This window comes from Pseudonaja textilis, chromosome 6 (genome assembly GCF_049901715.1).
Source record: "Pseudonaja textilis isolate UNSWEBS1 chromosome 6, rPseTex1.2, whole genome shotgun sequence".
Taxonomy (NCBI): Eukaryota; Metazoa; Chordata; class Lepidosauria; order Squamata; family Elapidae; genus Pseudonaja; species Pseudonaja textilis.
Genome location: NC_141995.1, coordinates 21,460,315 through 21,476,969, shown reverse-complemented (window position 1 = coordinate 21,476,969; position 16,655 = coordinate 21,460,315). Strand labels below are relative to the sequence as shown.

The 16,655-nt window shown below is 35.4% G+C and overlaps 1 protein-coding gene across 15 annotated transcripts in view; it reads left to right on the top strand.

The window, feature by feature from the left end:
• The window catches only part of CAMK2D (calcium/calmodulin dependent protein kinase II delta), a 137,287-nt gene that overhangs the window by 70,824 nt on the left and 49,808 nt on the right, over positions 1 to 16,655 (top strand). For 11 of the 15 annotated variants that reach the window (XM_026698173.2, XM_087935994.1, XM_087935992.1 and 8 more), the window contains exons 4-9: positions 4,109 to 4,163; positions 6,228 to 6,293; positions 8,370 to 8,442; positions 13,292 to 13,394; positions 14,188 to 14,271; positions 15,236 to 15,330. In XM_026698173.2, coding sequence (XP_026553958.1) covers positions 4,109 to 4,163; positions 6,228 to 6,293; positions 8,370 to 8,442; positions 13,292 to 13,394; positions 14,188 to 14,271; positions 15,236 to 15,330 — 476 coding nt within the window. Of the gene's footprint in view, positions 1 to 4,108; positions 4,164 to 6,227; positions 6,294 to 8,369; positions 8,443 to 9,455; positions 9,529 to 13,291; positions 13,395 to 14,187; positions 14,272 to 15,235; positions 15,331 to 16,655 lie in introns of all 15 variants that reach the window. The other 4 variants (XM_026698179.2, XM_087936000.1, XM_087935999.1 and 1 more) reach the window with 1 other exon arrangement.

The window sequence follows — 16,655 nt, the reverse complement described above, 5'->3', positions numbered from 1 at the left end:
CAGTAATGGTGTGGGGTGGCATTTCTTTAGGGGGCCGCACAGCCCTCCATGTGCTCGCCAGAGGTAGCCTGACTGCCATTAGGTACCGAGATGAGATCCTCAGACCCCTTGTGAGACCATATGCTGGTGCGGTTGGCCCTGGGTTCCTCCTAATGCATGACAGTGCTGGACCTCACGTGGCTGGAGTGCGTCAGCAGTTCCTGCAAGACGAAGGCATTGATGCTATGGACTGGCCCGCCTGTTCCCCAGACCTGAATCCAATTGAGCACATCTGGGACATCATGTCTCGCTCCATCCACCAACGCCATGTTGCACCACAGACTGTCCAGGAGTTGGGGGATGCTTTAGTCCCAGTGTGAGAGGAAATCCCTCAGGAGACCATCCGCCACTGTTGTAGGCACGTGGAGGCCACACACACTACTGAGCCTCATTTTGATTTGTTTTAAGGATGTTACATCAAAGTTGGATCAGTCTGTAGTGTTTTTTTCCACTTTAATTTTGAGTGTAACTCCAAATCCAGACCTCCATGGGTTGCTAAATTTGATTTCCATTGATAATTTTTGTATGATTGTGTTGTCAGCACATTCAACCATGTAATGAACAAAGTATTTAATAAGAATATTTCATTCATTCAGATCTAGGGTGTCTTATTTTTGTGTTCCCTTTATTTTTTTGAGCAGTGTAGAATGTGTAGGCAGTAGCATGACTATTTACCCTGTCTAGCCTGAATTAATGTTTCAGAGCTTTTAATTATAAAAAGGAAATTAAAAGAAAGAAAGCATTCAGCGAGGCAAAAATCATCAGAACTTTTTTTTTTTAACAAAAGCCTCTCAGCCTAATGTAACCCTCAAAAGCATCCTTAAAAAAACAAATAAGATAGTTCGTTGCTGCCCAGTGTTAGAGAAATCTTCTCAGGAGCTGTGGTGGTGCAGTGGTTAGAATGAAGTACTACAGGCTAGTTCTGCTGACTGCAATTTGGCAGTTCGATCCTCACCAGGCTCAAGGGTGACTCAGCCTTTCATCCTTCTGAGGTCCGTAAAATGAGGACCCAAAATTGTTGTGGGCAATATGCTGACTCTGTAACCACTTGGAGAGGGCTGTAAAAGCACTGTGAAGTGATATATAAGTCGAAGTCCTAGTCCTAAGTCCTATTTGTAAATACACGGCACAACACTTTAGGATAGGAAGAAATTCAGAACTGAACTTTATCATTGCCTGTACATTATCATTTATATCCATGCTTGGTTTTTAAATTTTTCTTATTATTGTAGTTTGTGAGAACGCCCAAGCTCTTATTTTATTATAGATTTATTTCTTAAATGTGATCAGCAGAAAAAAGGAAAATAAAATTTTAAACTTAATGAAATGTAAGACATTAGTTTACACATACTACCACTTCTTATAATGCTAGACAACACAGTATCAACAGTTAGAGACCTTCAAATTTCTAGGTTCTACCATATTACAAGACCTGAAATGGACAACTAACATCAAAAATGTCATCAAAAAAGCACAACAAAGAATGTTTTTTCTGCACCAACTCAGGAAGCTCAGGCTGCCCAAGGAGCTGCTGATACAGTTCTATAGAGAAATTACTAAGTCTGTCATCTGCAGCTCTATAACTGTCTGGTTTGGTTCTGCAACCCAACAAGACAGAAACAGACTCCAGAGAGTAATTAGGACTGCAGAAAAAACAATTACTACCCACCTGCCTTCAATTGAGGACCTGTATACTGCACGAGTCAAAAAGAGGGCTGTGAAAATATTTATAGACCCTTCACATCCCGGATATAAACTGTTTCAACACCTACCCTCAAAATGACGCTATAGAGCACTGCACACCAGAACAACTAGACACAAGGACAGTTTTTTCCCAAACGACATCACTCTGCTAAACAAATAATTCCCTCAACACTGTCAAACTATTTACTAAGTCTGCACTACTATTACTATTAATCTTCCCATCACTCCTTATCACCCATCCCTTCCCACTTGTGACTGTATGACTGTAATTTTGTTGCTTGTATACATATGATATATACTGTTTCCTAATATGATTTGATTGCTTTTTGTACCCTATGTCTATTAAGTGTTGTATCTGATAATTCTTGACTATTGACAAATATATCTTTTCTTTTATGTACATTAAAAGCATTTGCACCAAGACAAATTCCTTGTGTGTCCAATCACACTTAGCCAATAAAGAATTCCATTATTCTATTATACAAGAGCAGGTTGTTCTTGTTTAAAAAGACAAGACAAAAAGTGATAATTGTTTCATCATTGTTTTAAAATTTTCATAGTCTTTTAATTTTTATTACCATGAAATAAAGCTGTATAGGCTAGCAGAATAAAAATAGAAAAGATGCCATTAATATTGATGCAGGAACAACTAACATCAGTTACAGTTAGCATAATGGAGTGGTAATGAATTGTGTATCACCTTGTTTTAGCAGAATCAGTATTGATTTTGCCTTTGCACACAAAGATGGAAAATAAGATTAGAAACTTGTCACTAATATAATAGCGTTTTTGGATTCAACTTATATGCATTTTAATGGGGCCCCTTTAAAACTTTCACAATGGAAAAATAATGGGAGAACATAGTATTGATTTCTTTATTTATTAATCAGATTTGCATAGCAGACCATCTAACCAAAGGCAAATCTGTTGTATTATATTTTTACATGTCCATAGAATCTTGCAGTCACTAAGGAGGTTATTTACACTGTTGATTCCAAACTCCTTTTCAATGCTGAAATCTCAACAAAAACATCTTGGATGGGTCGCTGTCTAGCATTCCCTCATCCAGTCTATAGGGGAAGTTATACTACCTTCCCAGCTGGTTCCTCTATAGTTCCTCCTAAACTGCTGTACTGTTAAAGATTTTTATTTCCTAAAAGGGTAAACATACTCTGTTCCCTCAATCTCACCCTGTAAATTTAGTTTAATAATCTTCTGGCCATCCTTATTTATTTTCTTTATACCTGTTTTTGCTTTGCTGAATCTGTGTTAAAATGCATTACTAAGAAAACATTGGTCAAATATTGCATGAAATTCTGATTAAGAAGCTAGTTAAGTTGGGGATAGTTGATTTAGACATTAGTCACATACAAAACTAGCTTAGAAATTACAGTGAAATAAGTTAAGTGCTTTATAATATGATAGAAGGAAGCTTAATTTTTCCCTACAGTCATGGAATTAAGTATTTGGACTGCTGAAATGCCCGAATTCAAGGCAGGATTTCAGTACAGTTGGGGACCTAAATGATAATTCAAAGTGATAGGGTAAAAGCAAAGAAGTCCAACCTACAGTGCTTTCTTCCTCCTCCTTTTTTAAAAAAATATGTATAGTTGGGAGGTTAAATATAAGTTACAGGTTTTCAATGTTTTATTTTTACTTTTAAAATACAATGTTATTTTCTGTAACAAAATAGTACCTATTCTGAAGTAAGAATATAGATAACTGAAGAGGTAATAATGATTGTGGTGATGGTTAAAAGACCATCAAATGCAGGATATGAAACTGGCAGGACAAATGTTATTTATTGAAGAATCATTCATTATAGGAAGGTATGGCTATCAATGCATTGTGGGTCCAACTTTCTAGAAAACAAAATGATTTTCTGCTAGTGCATAAATTCCACTGACCATAATGAGTCTTGGTTATTATATTATAGTTTTTTCATTTTCATTATATTATAGCATATTCATTTTCAAAGTAATGGTTGATCAGTTTATTCTGTTTGCTACCCAGTATTTGTTGACATTTGAAACTTTGTATGTGCTGATTTTTATTTAGTGGGTTCAGGAAAACATTTTCTCTCTTTTAATGGATAGATTGACTTACTCAGAGCCTCCACATAGCTATCAAAACTGAAATTTAATTTGCAAACATTTATGAATGTGAAAAGCATATGAATATTTACAGAATTATGCTAAGATACTGCAAATATATCTGTTTTGTATGAGGGCATTGTTTTCAACTGAAGATGTAACCCAAGGAAAAGAGTAGAATATTACATGTTAACAGAAGGGTAGAAGGAAAGGATAATAAAGTTAAGAGTACCTAGAAAAAAACTAGACAAATCTTTCTCTTCTTTCAACAGTGCGACTTCATGAAAGCATATCAGAAGAAGGATTTCATTACTTAGTCTTTGATTTGTAAGTTGGCTTGCCTATTTGCAGTTTGTCCTATAGTATGTAATATATAAAATTAAAGACTGTACCAGATGATCCAGATGGACAATAGCCATTTCCTATCTGTAATAGAAGCCAGTCCATTCTAGGTAACTCTAGTTCACCATGTCCAGACAGTATCTCTGTTAAATCCATGTTTATAACTACTGCTAACTATTTATGGAATAAACTTTGGTGGACTTTCTCAGGGGGATTCTCTAAGAATGAAGAAAGAATTATGAAGAACAATACAAATTATATGTATAGCACATAACATTGACACTGGCAATAGTTAATTTAATAAAGAATAAAAGGAAACTGGAATCTGTGAATTCTGATCAGTTCCTGGTTTCTAGCTGGAGTTAAACCAGAATTTCCAGGTTAACAAAGCCAGGATGTTTTCTGCAGCAATGTTTAAGCTATTTTGAATAGAAATTAGGAGAATGCATGCAACCAACACAATATTAAATCAGAAATAGCCTGTTACATGGTTTAAATTATTTATGTTGCTTTCTGTGAATTTCTCATTTTATCAAGACAGATCAAAATAGTTCAAATAAAGAAAATTCTATTACAATTTAAGCAGAAATGTTGAAATAAATATAACAATATAAACTGGGAAATAATTCAAAATCTGTAAGATTTGTCAGGAAAAAAATGGATATCGTACATATTTTATATTGAAAACCTGTTTATAGTAGTTTTTCAGGCAATCTGATTTACTAAAAACATAATAAAGACAAAGAGGTCACTAAACAAAAATATATATATAATTGCTGTTTAAGTATTGTAATCAATAAATATGGACATTTTGCCCCTGCCTTTATGGCCTTCTATAAGAGCATCAGTACTGGCTCTGCCTACTGGCATCGGCCTCTAAGAAGGATATGCCACGTTGGGAGTGGTTGGTAGCTTAAGGGCTTTCTCTCCATCTCTTTAACTTTTTAACCTTTTAATTTTTAACATTTTTAGTTCTGTTTTTGATTCTGATTTTAATTAGCTTTTACATTAATTTGTGGGCAGTGTAGAAATTTGATCATAAATAAGAATAAGAAGTCCTTTCAACCAGTTATATCCAGGATTAAAAAATATTTTGTAAAGAATGTATCTTTTGTTTACGAAGCACATTTCTTTTGCTGAAAACAACTATTGAGTAAAATACAAAGGTCATTAAGTGGGTTTGTTGTTGCCTGAAAATTTCTCATTTCAGGCTTCACAGAACAATGTGTTTTGAACTTCATTTTCTTTAAAAAAATGAAACAAAAGTGTCATTTTATATAAATTGTTTTCTCTCAGTTCTTTATTGGATGTTTTATTTGAACTTTGTTTCAAAAAATTAGCTGTTTGAAAATCTTCAGTATTTAAATAATAATCATAAATTATAAATAATGAAAGGTTTTAGATAAAAATTTATCGCAAAATTATTTTTAAAAAATGACTTGGGAATATGACGAGCATATGAACAAAATTGTACTGAAGCCGTTGAAATGTGATCCTGCTTTCTGTCTTGGAAAATCATCAAGTTAACAGTTGATGAAGAAGAATAGCCAAATAGAACTGGTATCTCATCCAAAGTGAGGGAGTGGCAATTTGAAAAAATATATGTCCTTCATCATATCTGCTGAAAATAGCATCACTGCACAGTGCAATAAAATGTGCAATTTATTTATGCATTATATTAAGATTTCCCAATGAAATATACCTATTCTTCCTGGTTTTTCATAGCAAATACAATACAATAAGTCGTCCTTTTGAGGGATATATATGAGGAAGGCCAGAATAGTGAATGACTGAAAGATCATAATACCATATTTAAATAAGGTTCATATTTTTTCATTGTACACATGTTGTACTCTGACAATAAAGGTAATAATAATAACTTTTTATGCAGGCAAAAAGTCACTAAGGATCTGAATCCAGAACTGAGTCTGGTTGCAGATCCTTCATTATATGAAGCAGCCACATAGTATTTGCAAAAAAGTAGGGTAAAAATTAAATTTCTCATCTAGTTTTTTATTAATCTGTAAAAATGTTTTATATCATTACTAGAGTTACTGGAGGTGAATTATTTGAGGACATTGTTGCAAGAGAATATTACAGTGAAGCAGATGCAAGGTCAGTGCTGAATTTAAAAAAAAATCATCTGAATGGTTTCTAAATTTGACAAACAAAATAAAAATAAATTTAGTGTGATACCCTGAGGAAAATTACAGTAACCTTTCTTAAATCTCAGTCTTGGAAAACAATACTCATTTAGCATACTGGGGTTCCACCTGTTTGCTTTTTTCACAGAGTCCATTTTTAAATATTTCTTTCCACAGTGCATTTCCCATTGGAATATTACCATATGAGAATTGGTTCTACAAATAAATGTGCCATTATTATTCTATGAGTTATATAATACTTCTTACCTCTTATATTACATTTCCTCTGTCATTAGACTAAAGCAACATGAAGTATATTTTTTTCTTCCTTCAAATCCCATCCCAAATATCCTATCTTACAAAATGATTTTGTAGAAAAATAGGTATGGCAGCAATTGATTTGCTCATGTAGGAAATTTCATACTAGTTTTTGTTGGAATATTAGAAAGGAAAGGGATGATAACTGTGGTCTAAATAATTCATGTCTACTAAAATCAAGGAACCCAGCAAATTCTAGAAGATTCCAAAACAAATAAGTTCCAATATCCATAACTAGCCTATGTCTGGAACCCATATCTCAACTTTTCCCCCCCTTCCTTTTCCATTGCAGGCAATAAATCAGTTCACATGGCTTTATTCTTTGCCTGACACTGTAGCAATGAGATCAGAATAATATTGAATTTTTTTATTGACACCAATAAAAAGTTCACCTGTTGCTGAAAAAGGAAGGAATTACTCTTTGCTTTCTTTAATACTGAACTCAAAGTATCTAACGGCCTATCCTAATAATTTGTTGTCTATTTTTTTTCCATATTTAACAAGTGTGTGATAAATATAATGGCTGAGGGAGAAAGGAAGATAAATAAATGAATGGGTTGAAGGGTGTGTCATCTCTAAGACCAGAAAACTAACTCTTCATGAGGAGAGCTTTATCTCTGCTGGATGAAAGGAGAAGTTAGTTTTGCTGACTCTATTTTCCCTAAAAACATCATGCGGCATTTTATCAACTTCTGTGAAAAAGCATTGCGGGGATCTTTATTTAGCAGAAGAGGAACAAAAAAGAGAGGTCTCTTCTTCTTCCAGTGAGGTTAACTACTGAATTCCCCTCCCCCCACTAGAATCCTACTAAATTAATTCAAGAGACTCCCCATTGTTTTTCCCCCAAAGATGACTGCTAGTAACTGACTGCTTCAAATACACCTTTCAGTTACACAAACTGATTCCCCCTCACACACACTCATTTCCTGTTCTATTAAACTGTTTGGTTTTCAAGAAACTTTGTGCTTAAAAAAAATTTTTTTTGCTCTGTCTTACTGTTTTCCTTATGTTCCTGTATAAATATGTTGAATGTGAAAGAATAATGCACATAAAAATAGCCATTATGCCATTTATTAATATGTGGAAAGCATGCATATATTAGAACGATTTGCATTCTATTTGTTTGTTGTTCAACTAATATGTACTCTCTTAAACATACTAGACAATAGAATATAACCTACATTGGTTAGCAAATATTCATGCTTTTCAGGTTGTATAATAGCTGCAGCTTCATATTTTTCAGCATCATTCCAAACACACTGACTAGTCAGTAAGCAAAATTCTTTGTTGATTACTATTCATAGTCTTGACCATCATGACCAGTGGTTACACAGGTTCTCTCTGCTATTTATGTTGATGTTTACACTGCACTCCTAGCCACAATAAAGCCTGTATTATTTACTATAGATCTATCACCTCGTATGTGCTTAAACTTTTCCTCTCATACTTCAGCAAATCTTCCACCAAAAGTTTATATCTATTATATGTTATATGTTAAATGTCATTTCTTTTGAGTCTCTTGACAATTTTTTCCAAAGAGAAAGAGAGAAAAGCTGTGTTTCAGTTCTGTGTGTAATTAAAACCTGTCTGAAAATGTGATTTGATTATTTTAAGTTATTGCTATTTTAAGTTACTTTCATTATTATTATTAAATTATTTTCTGTATTTAACGTGATTATGTGCCTTAAAATGTTTCCCCCCCTCCCATTCTGCCCTTGTATCTTTGCAGTCATTGTATACAGCAGATTCTAGAAAGTGTTAATCATTGTCACCTAAATGGCATAGTGCACAGAGACCTCAAGGTCAGTATCTGGTGCCCCATAGGTTTGCTAAGACTTTTGTTTTATTATTATTTTATTTGTTTTTGTCTCTCTTCTGTCTCTCTTCTTTTTTTTTCTTCCCGGCTTGAGTTTTAAGGGTGGGTTGGCTGAGAAGTTCCCTTGGCTATCCTCCTCACCCTTAATATGATAAATGGATAGTGCATGATGCTGCTTTCCACTCTGCAAGTGTCACAGGTTTAATGTCCATCACAGAAAAAGGTAGAATAGGTACTGCTAATACCAGGGACCTCCCAAGAGATGTGGTAGGTGCCATAGGTATCAGGAACTGCTTTGGAAGGAGATTACCTCAGTCCTGTAGCCTGAATCTGTGACTGACCTTTGTCTGTGATAGATGTTAGCCTGCAGGTTTAAAACACCACTTCTGTTCAGAGACAATGGGTTATTGTAGCAGAATGACTGGTTATGCATTGCTCTGCTAGAGTAGGATAGATCCCTCAGGCAATAGGGATCAAATAATTGCTTGGCTAAATGAAACCATGAAGGGTGAATAACTCATCTCAAATACAAAGCTACTTAAAGTAAATTTACTTTCAGGGCTGCTGGTGGAAAAAAGGCCTCCAAGGCAAGTAAAGGAGGGAAGGAAACAAACTGCACCAGATATTTAACCCAAGTTTGTCAAATGGGTTTATCAGATCAATGATATGCTCTCATTGTCTACTTCTCAATATATTATGCATATGCCCAAGAATACTACCTTAAGCCCTTTTGTGCAGCCCAAAGATATCGCTACCCCTCCTGTTCATGCCCTACATAAAAGTGGGCTAAAGCAAGCATGCATTTGCAGTGCGCATTCATAATGGCTGAGGAAGTTGCTGTTCTAGCGGAGGAATGCAGATCCATGCATTTTTAAGAGGTTGTGATTCACGATCTCAGCCTGTTCATCATTTTGCACTTTAACCCAGTCTCACTGAGGTTATACAGACAGTGAGTGTACAGCTTCGAACTAATATACGCCCCCTGGTGTTTGCATGCAGTCATTGCATTCAGCAGATCCTGGAGGCTGTGCTACACTGCCATCAGATGGGCGTAGTCCATCGGGACTTGAAGGTGAGTAATGCTATGGGGGAAGATAATCATATTACACAGATTCAAAGCACAACATAGCTGCACTTTTGCATCTAGAAGCAAAGAGATGTCCACTGATTATTTTGCAAGTTGTTTGTGGTTGCAAAAACAGGCAACTTTTCTTTTCCTTGCAGATTTAGGATTCATGTGATACTTTGCTTACTTTCTTCCCACCTGTCTTATTCCCACATATTAATTCGGCTATGCAAATAGGACTAAGGTTAATCACCTTGCACATGTGATTAGTTTGTCAGGTTTTTTTCCCCCTAATGTAACGTTGTTGACCAGCAGTTCCAACTGATTTTTAAATCTTATTTCTATAATTAAAAAAAAATCTTTAGACCTAAAATATACAGTTAACAAATGTAGAACTGTAGTAGTGAACATGAGCAAATGGTTTGTCATTCTTTTGGAACTTAATTCAGATTTACATACACACAAATGCACACATTATTTTCCATAAATTTAGAACAACATGTTGTCTATTATGTTTTACAGATTGTTAGAGTAATATCTAAAAAAGCCCAACCTGAAAACTAAGCAGAATCTCATAAAACATTTTAAAGCAATTTCTTTCAGTTTCTCCCTGTTTAGATGAAATCTGTAAAAAACTGTAGAGCTTCCTGTTATTCTTGCCACACATTTTCAGAAGGAAATTCAGAACCAACGGGGCTTCTGGAATTTTCTAACAGATTCCATACTGTGAACATTCATCATAGCAAATCTGCATGGGTGACTTTAGATAACAGTAATTCCTCCTGTCAATTATTTGGAATGGTTTATTCCCAAACTAGACCTAGTATGCATTTGCATATTCTGCAGTCATTTATGCTCTGTATATTACAGTATGTTAATGTATTTATGTCAACATATTCATTGGCTAACTTTGACAAATATCCAACACTACTTTATACTGGGTGAGGGTAATTGGGAAGGATGAGTGTGCATCTATTCCTGTACATTACTTCTGATAATAGTCCTAAATATGCTTTGGACTAGAATCCATATTATGCATGAAATGATTGCCTAGATAGCAAGGTACACACAAAAACTACAAAAAAGTACAATAAGAAAAAATGAAGACATGTACGTGTTTTGGTGTATACAATTGTATATAATTTTTTTCTGTGATCAGGAAACATTTATTTATTTAGCTACCTAATGCTTGCTTCCCCAGGTGTCTATTTAATGCTTACAGAAGAGCCTACATCACAATTAATGTGTTTAAAATAACCCAAGGTTGTTTTTAGAAATTAATACAAAACAAAGAATTAATTAAACTTATCTACCATTAGAATAATAGACTTGATAGAATAGAAATAGTTTCAAGGCTGTTAGAGATTATTTTAAAAGAAAAAATGATTAAAAAACAGAAGTCCTTATTTTTAAAAACATTCATCTTGCAATACAACAATATATGCACTAAAGTATTTATGTCAACGTTCTGGGTTCTGTTTTGTTTTTAAATCAAACCCCTTCTTCAGATATAAAACTTGAACATTTTATCTTGGATAAAGGATTCTGTAAATCATATACTTTTAAACACCTATGTATATTTTAAAATCATTTTGCAAGGATGATGTAAAAGATGGCCCCAGAATTAGTGCTGAAACCCATTAAAACAAATCTGACTCACATGTATAGAATACAATTAGCTGGACTTAATTTCAATACAGGTATAGGTTTTTTTAAAGGTTAGCTTTGATCCACCTTGGGACTATTTCCATTTCTTTCACTATCATTGTTGGATTTGGCCAAATAGCTTTTTACTGAAGAATCATAGAGAAATTACCCCTTTTAATTTAAAAACAAAAACAATTAAATCTTGTTTTATTTTGCCAGCTAGGTCACCACGTATGTAGATTTTAAAATATAAACTTAGATTTGTAATATTCTTTTAGGATACCCTTTATAAATACAGTTTAGATATTAAGACAAAATATGTTGTATGCCTCTTTTATCAATATTATAATAAAGAAGCTCAAAAATTATTGTTTTCTGTCAACTATATGCACATCTGCAGCTAAAGTGCAACTTTGTGATCCACACACTGACTTGTTCCTTTCTTGGATGGAGTCTCAAGATTCCATCTCTGTTTAAATCCCCCATATTTTTGTCCAATTGTGTACATTTGCCCCAACCTATTCAGAACTCATGCATGACAAATCTATTGACATTTCCATTGTCCTGAACTGGCTGATGCATGTTTTTAAAGGGCATAGTCAGTTGCCCAGAAGTCAGATGAGCTTGCTATTGAGTGTGTGGCTGTTCTGTAATTATTGGACCATATTTCTTTCCTTATGACTGTGATATTTGCTTCACATATTTATGTCCAAAGTTACGTTTACAATATTCAGCAGTTCTCGTGGAAGATTAGGTTGTCATCCTAGTTTTGTGAGGTGCAAGATCTAGGTATTTGCCTATCAAAGGGTATAAATGTACTCTAATCTGACTTTATGAGAATTTTTGAAATTCCATTCCCAGCCATCCAGAAAGTGCAAGCTTAGACAGAAACTTGTGGTTTAACATCACAGCTCCTGTGTAGGAATTTGAAAGTTATAGATAATATGATTATCAATGCTTTCTAAGAACTATGCTCTGCTAACTTTTTTCTGCCTTAAAAAACCTTGCACATTAATTAGCTTGGCAAATGCTTGTAAAATTGATTACATTTCTTATAATTCTTGTTATAATAAATCTTTTTTTAAAAAAAAGAAGTTTAGATTCCAAAATAGAAAAATACAGGTAGTCTTCGACTTACAACAGTTCATTTTGTGACTGTTCAAAGTTACAATGGTGAGGAAAAAAGTGACATGACCGTTTTTCAGTTATTACCTTTGTAGCATTCCCATGACCATGTGATCAAAATTCAGATGCTTGGCCGCTGACTCACACTTATAACCGTTGCCGTGTCCCAAGGTCCTGTGATCACCTTTTGCAACCTTTTGCCGAGCAAAATCAATGTGGAAGCCAGATTCATTTAACTGTGTTACTAATCAACTGTGGTGATTCACTTAACTGTGGCAGGAAAGGTCATAAAATGGGGCAAAACTCACTTAACAAATGTCTCACGTAACAACGGAAATTTTGGTTGTAAGTTGAGGACTACCTATAGCGTTGAATATGTTTAGACATAATGGAATACTGACATTTTAAGATGATCTTAACTATATTATAAGCTTAGATCCTGGGATTACTGTAACTGAATTACAAGAAAGTTTTATTTGTATCTTTCCTGATAACTAGCAGTCATGATAAATTTTGACAAGTCAGATATAGGTAACATTTCTAGGTAATGTATGCTTTTTGTAATAAACAATGTTTATGATGTATCTATTTTTAGCAAGGAAAACTATTTGAGCCTTAGTCTCATATCAGTAATTGGTTATATGAGACCATAAGAGGTTGAAGAAAGTTAATAATCCTATAATTTGGGAAACCTTCATATTCCCAAATAAAATTTGTGGATACTTGATAGACCAGTCTTAGAGGCTTCTAAAAGGGTTTCTAAAGAGAAGAGAAGGTTTAAAATATAAAAGGAGAAAACAGCTCTACTCTAAATAATTTGTGGATTTGGGATCCATTTAAAATTGCTCAGAATCGAACATTTATTATTTTTGAAAATAAGAAAAGTATGTTTTCTCTGTCTCCAACTTAATTTTTATAAAGTAAGTACTGAATTAGAAATACTGACTTATCTTCTACTTCCTTTTTCCTTTTTTTTCCTCTTCTGTCCTATATAAAGCCTGAGAACTTGCTTCTAGCAAGCAAGTCAAAAGGAGCAGCTGTAAAACTGGCAGATTTTGGATTAGCAATTGAAGTGCAGGGTGAACAACAGGCCTGGTTTGGTAAGAAAAAAAATTCAGTTTGTATTATACCTTCCCATTTATCCCAACATTGCGACACCATATTAAATTAGTGTGCCTGCAAGTGGGACATTAAAGAAATCTACTACTGATTTGCAAAAGTTGCCTGAATTGACGCTATAACGTTGAATCAAGCTGTTCTAGCATCCATTTTTCTCCAGTCAGAAATCTACATTAACTCTCAGCCCCAAATTCATCATCATTGTCTTCTAATGACCCCATAATCCCTTGCGGGAGTCTGGGCAATTGAATGGAGCAAGCAGAGTGTTTTAATGGCCCAATGCCCTTCCTGACACCAATGTGGAGTTTTCAGCAGATATATTCTCAGTGTGCCCAGAGAAAGAAATATCTGCTTTTACCTAGGATTGAACTCACAGCCTTCTGATTGTTCAAAGTCGTAACTTTGAACAATCGCTAAACACATATTGTAAGTTGAGAACTCTGTATTATAAAAAAGACAGGTAGCAATAGCACTTAGACTTACAAACCACTTCATAGTGCTTTACAGCCTTCTCTGAGTGGTTTACATAGTCAGCATATTGCCCCCAACTATCTGGGTCATCATTTTATCAACCTCAGAAAGATGGAAGGCTGAGTCAACCTAGATAGATAGATAGATAGATAGATAGATAGATAAGACAGACAGACAGACAAAGTAAAATAAAGTAAAGTAGGTGATGAGAATGTAGCCTAAACACAGATACTTAAAAAGGGATTTAGTATTTGTTTTCTTCTGAATAGCTTGCTATTTCCACTAAGCAGGCTTACTTTTCAGGTTTTGCTGGTACACCAGGATACCTTTCCCCTGAGGTGCTACGAAAAGATCCCTATGGGAAGCCAGTAGACATGTGGGCCTGTGGTAAGCCAGTTATAATTTTTTGGGCGGGCAGAGGAGGTTTGTGAGTGCATACCTATTGTTCTGACCTAGGCTTCACTAAATCATGAAGCAGACTCCTTTTCCCGACAAAACTTCTTTTTATTAGGCTAATGTGAATTTCTATCATTCACATCCAGCAAAGTCCTGGCAAACAGTCTTTCAAGGGTGAATTACAACCACAGACCTTATCAGGCTTGGAGAGCTGCCACACTGATATCTTCCAAGTGCAATGCTGTACAAGAAAATACTTGGCAATGAGTTTCTGAGAGTCACGAACAAATCTTCATACTAATTAAACAAACTAATTGTCTCCTGCAAACCCCCATTCCCCTCTCACTCCTCTTTATTCCTTATGGGAGGGGCCATTCACCATCCACCTGTGCCTTTACTCCCAAGCTGACTCTTGTTCTTCAACTGTTCCCTTCTCCTGGCAGCTCTGTGCATGCGCACATCAGGAACAGGCTCCAGCTGTTCTTCTGCCCCACTGATCTCCAACTCCAAAGGCAGCTGATAACTGTCAGAAGGCCCTGGTCCCAGCTCTGCCTCTAACATCAGAGCCTTCCCCAGACTCCAGGACTGGCCCATGTTTCTCCCAACCTTCTCACTGTCCAATTCTGCCACCAGCTCTGCTGGCCTCTGGTGGGCCATAACACCTGTCTCTAAAGCAGATAACTGTGTTGTCCTCTCTCTCTCTCTCCCTTCCTCCCCACCGCCTCTCTCTCTCTCATTTTGTGCATGTGTGTGCACCTGTACTTGGGACCCTATGTTCAGGAAAAGGTGGTTCAGGGAATGAAAATTCTGCTGAACTTTCCTCATCATGCTGCTCTGATTAAAATTAGTATCCATTGCCTTACACGCTAGGAGAACTTATTATGGTTTCCCATATATCATCTCCAGTTAATCTTTATGTGAGCTACTTTTACTCATAGTTTAATACCATTTGCAGGTGTTATACTCTATATCCTCTTGGTGGGATACCCTCCCTTTTGGGATGAAGATCAACATAGACTCTATCAACAGATCAAAGCCGGTGCTTATGATGTAAGTAACATAGGCCTCCATTTCAATTTGTTTTTATCATGATCATTTATTATCTCTAAAAACACAACACAGTTAAGTATTTGTGATTCTGGCATTGTCTTACTTCCCTCCCAACCTCTGAAATTGTTCTGATGATTTATTTTTTTCCCCTTTGTAGTATTTTCTCTTCTATGTAGTATGACACACTACTAGTGATACTCAAGTAATTGTGCAGACTTGAGTATTTATAGTATGTGCTTTCAAGAGACACAGTAAGAGTACATTGGTGACTGGCGACTGGCATGTAGTCCTATATAGTAATGTAGTTTGATTTATTTTAAAAGCAAAGTCAAAAATCTATTTTAGAAACAATAAATGAAGAATTTCTCACATAAAAAGCTAGTTGGCTGACCTTAGACCAGCCACTCCCAGCCATAGGAAAAAGACAGTGGCAGTTCACTTCTTCAGAATTGTGCAGGAATTTGTCCAGGCAGTGTCCAGGAGTTGCCACTGACTCGAAGGTGCACAAACACACACCACACCACACAAAAAGATAGTCAAATTCATTAATCTTCCAGGCAGCAAGCCTTAAATATTAATTACTAAAGAGTGAGCAGTGAAGTCTGTCACCCTCCTGTTACTGCTTGTGGGTTGCCTGAATGGGGATTGTTTACCACTGTGTAACACAACATGCTGAACCACATAGGCCCCTCATTAAGCTAACTGATCCCTTACATCTTAAAATCAACCTTCCAGAGCTCTAGTTATCAATATATTTCCCTTTTTCCCTTTGAGACATATGTTCAAGTAAAAAGCAGGACAGCCACCTGTTTATGAAGCATTTACTTGGATTCCTTGGTTGAGCACAAGGTTGAATTAGATGGTCTAATTGACCCTTCAGCTTGAGGATTCTATTTTTCTGACCCACAGTCCTCCAATTCTGTTAGACTGCACTATTCATCATACCAATTACAGTTAATGGAGGTGTAGTCTAAAAGAGCTGGAAGGTACTTAGTGATGCTGATGTAAATAAATATTCTTGGTATAGTTTTTCTGCCACTGTATTGTGCTCATTCCTGACACATCACTCATTGACCACATTTTGTTACAGATTCCCACACCTATAATCTGTCTTGATTTTGTTACAAATTTGTTTATGTAGCTCTCGGACAAAAAAATGTGAAATGAGCCATGAAGAACTGGTCCTGCCCACAATGTTTCCATCCTATTTTCTCACCGCTCATATTTTTCAAGTCTGTCAATTGCAGCCACAAGAATCATAAAAAAAAAAGATTGGTTTTCCTCCCACCCTGCCTTTTAAGCACTGATGCCTGTTGGAATGTTTT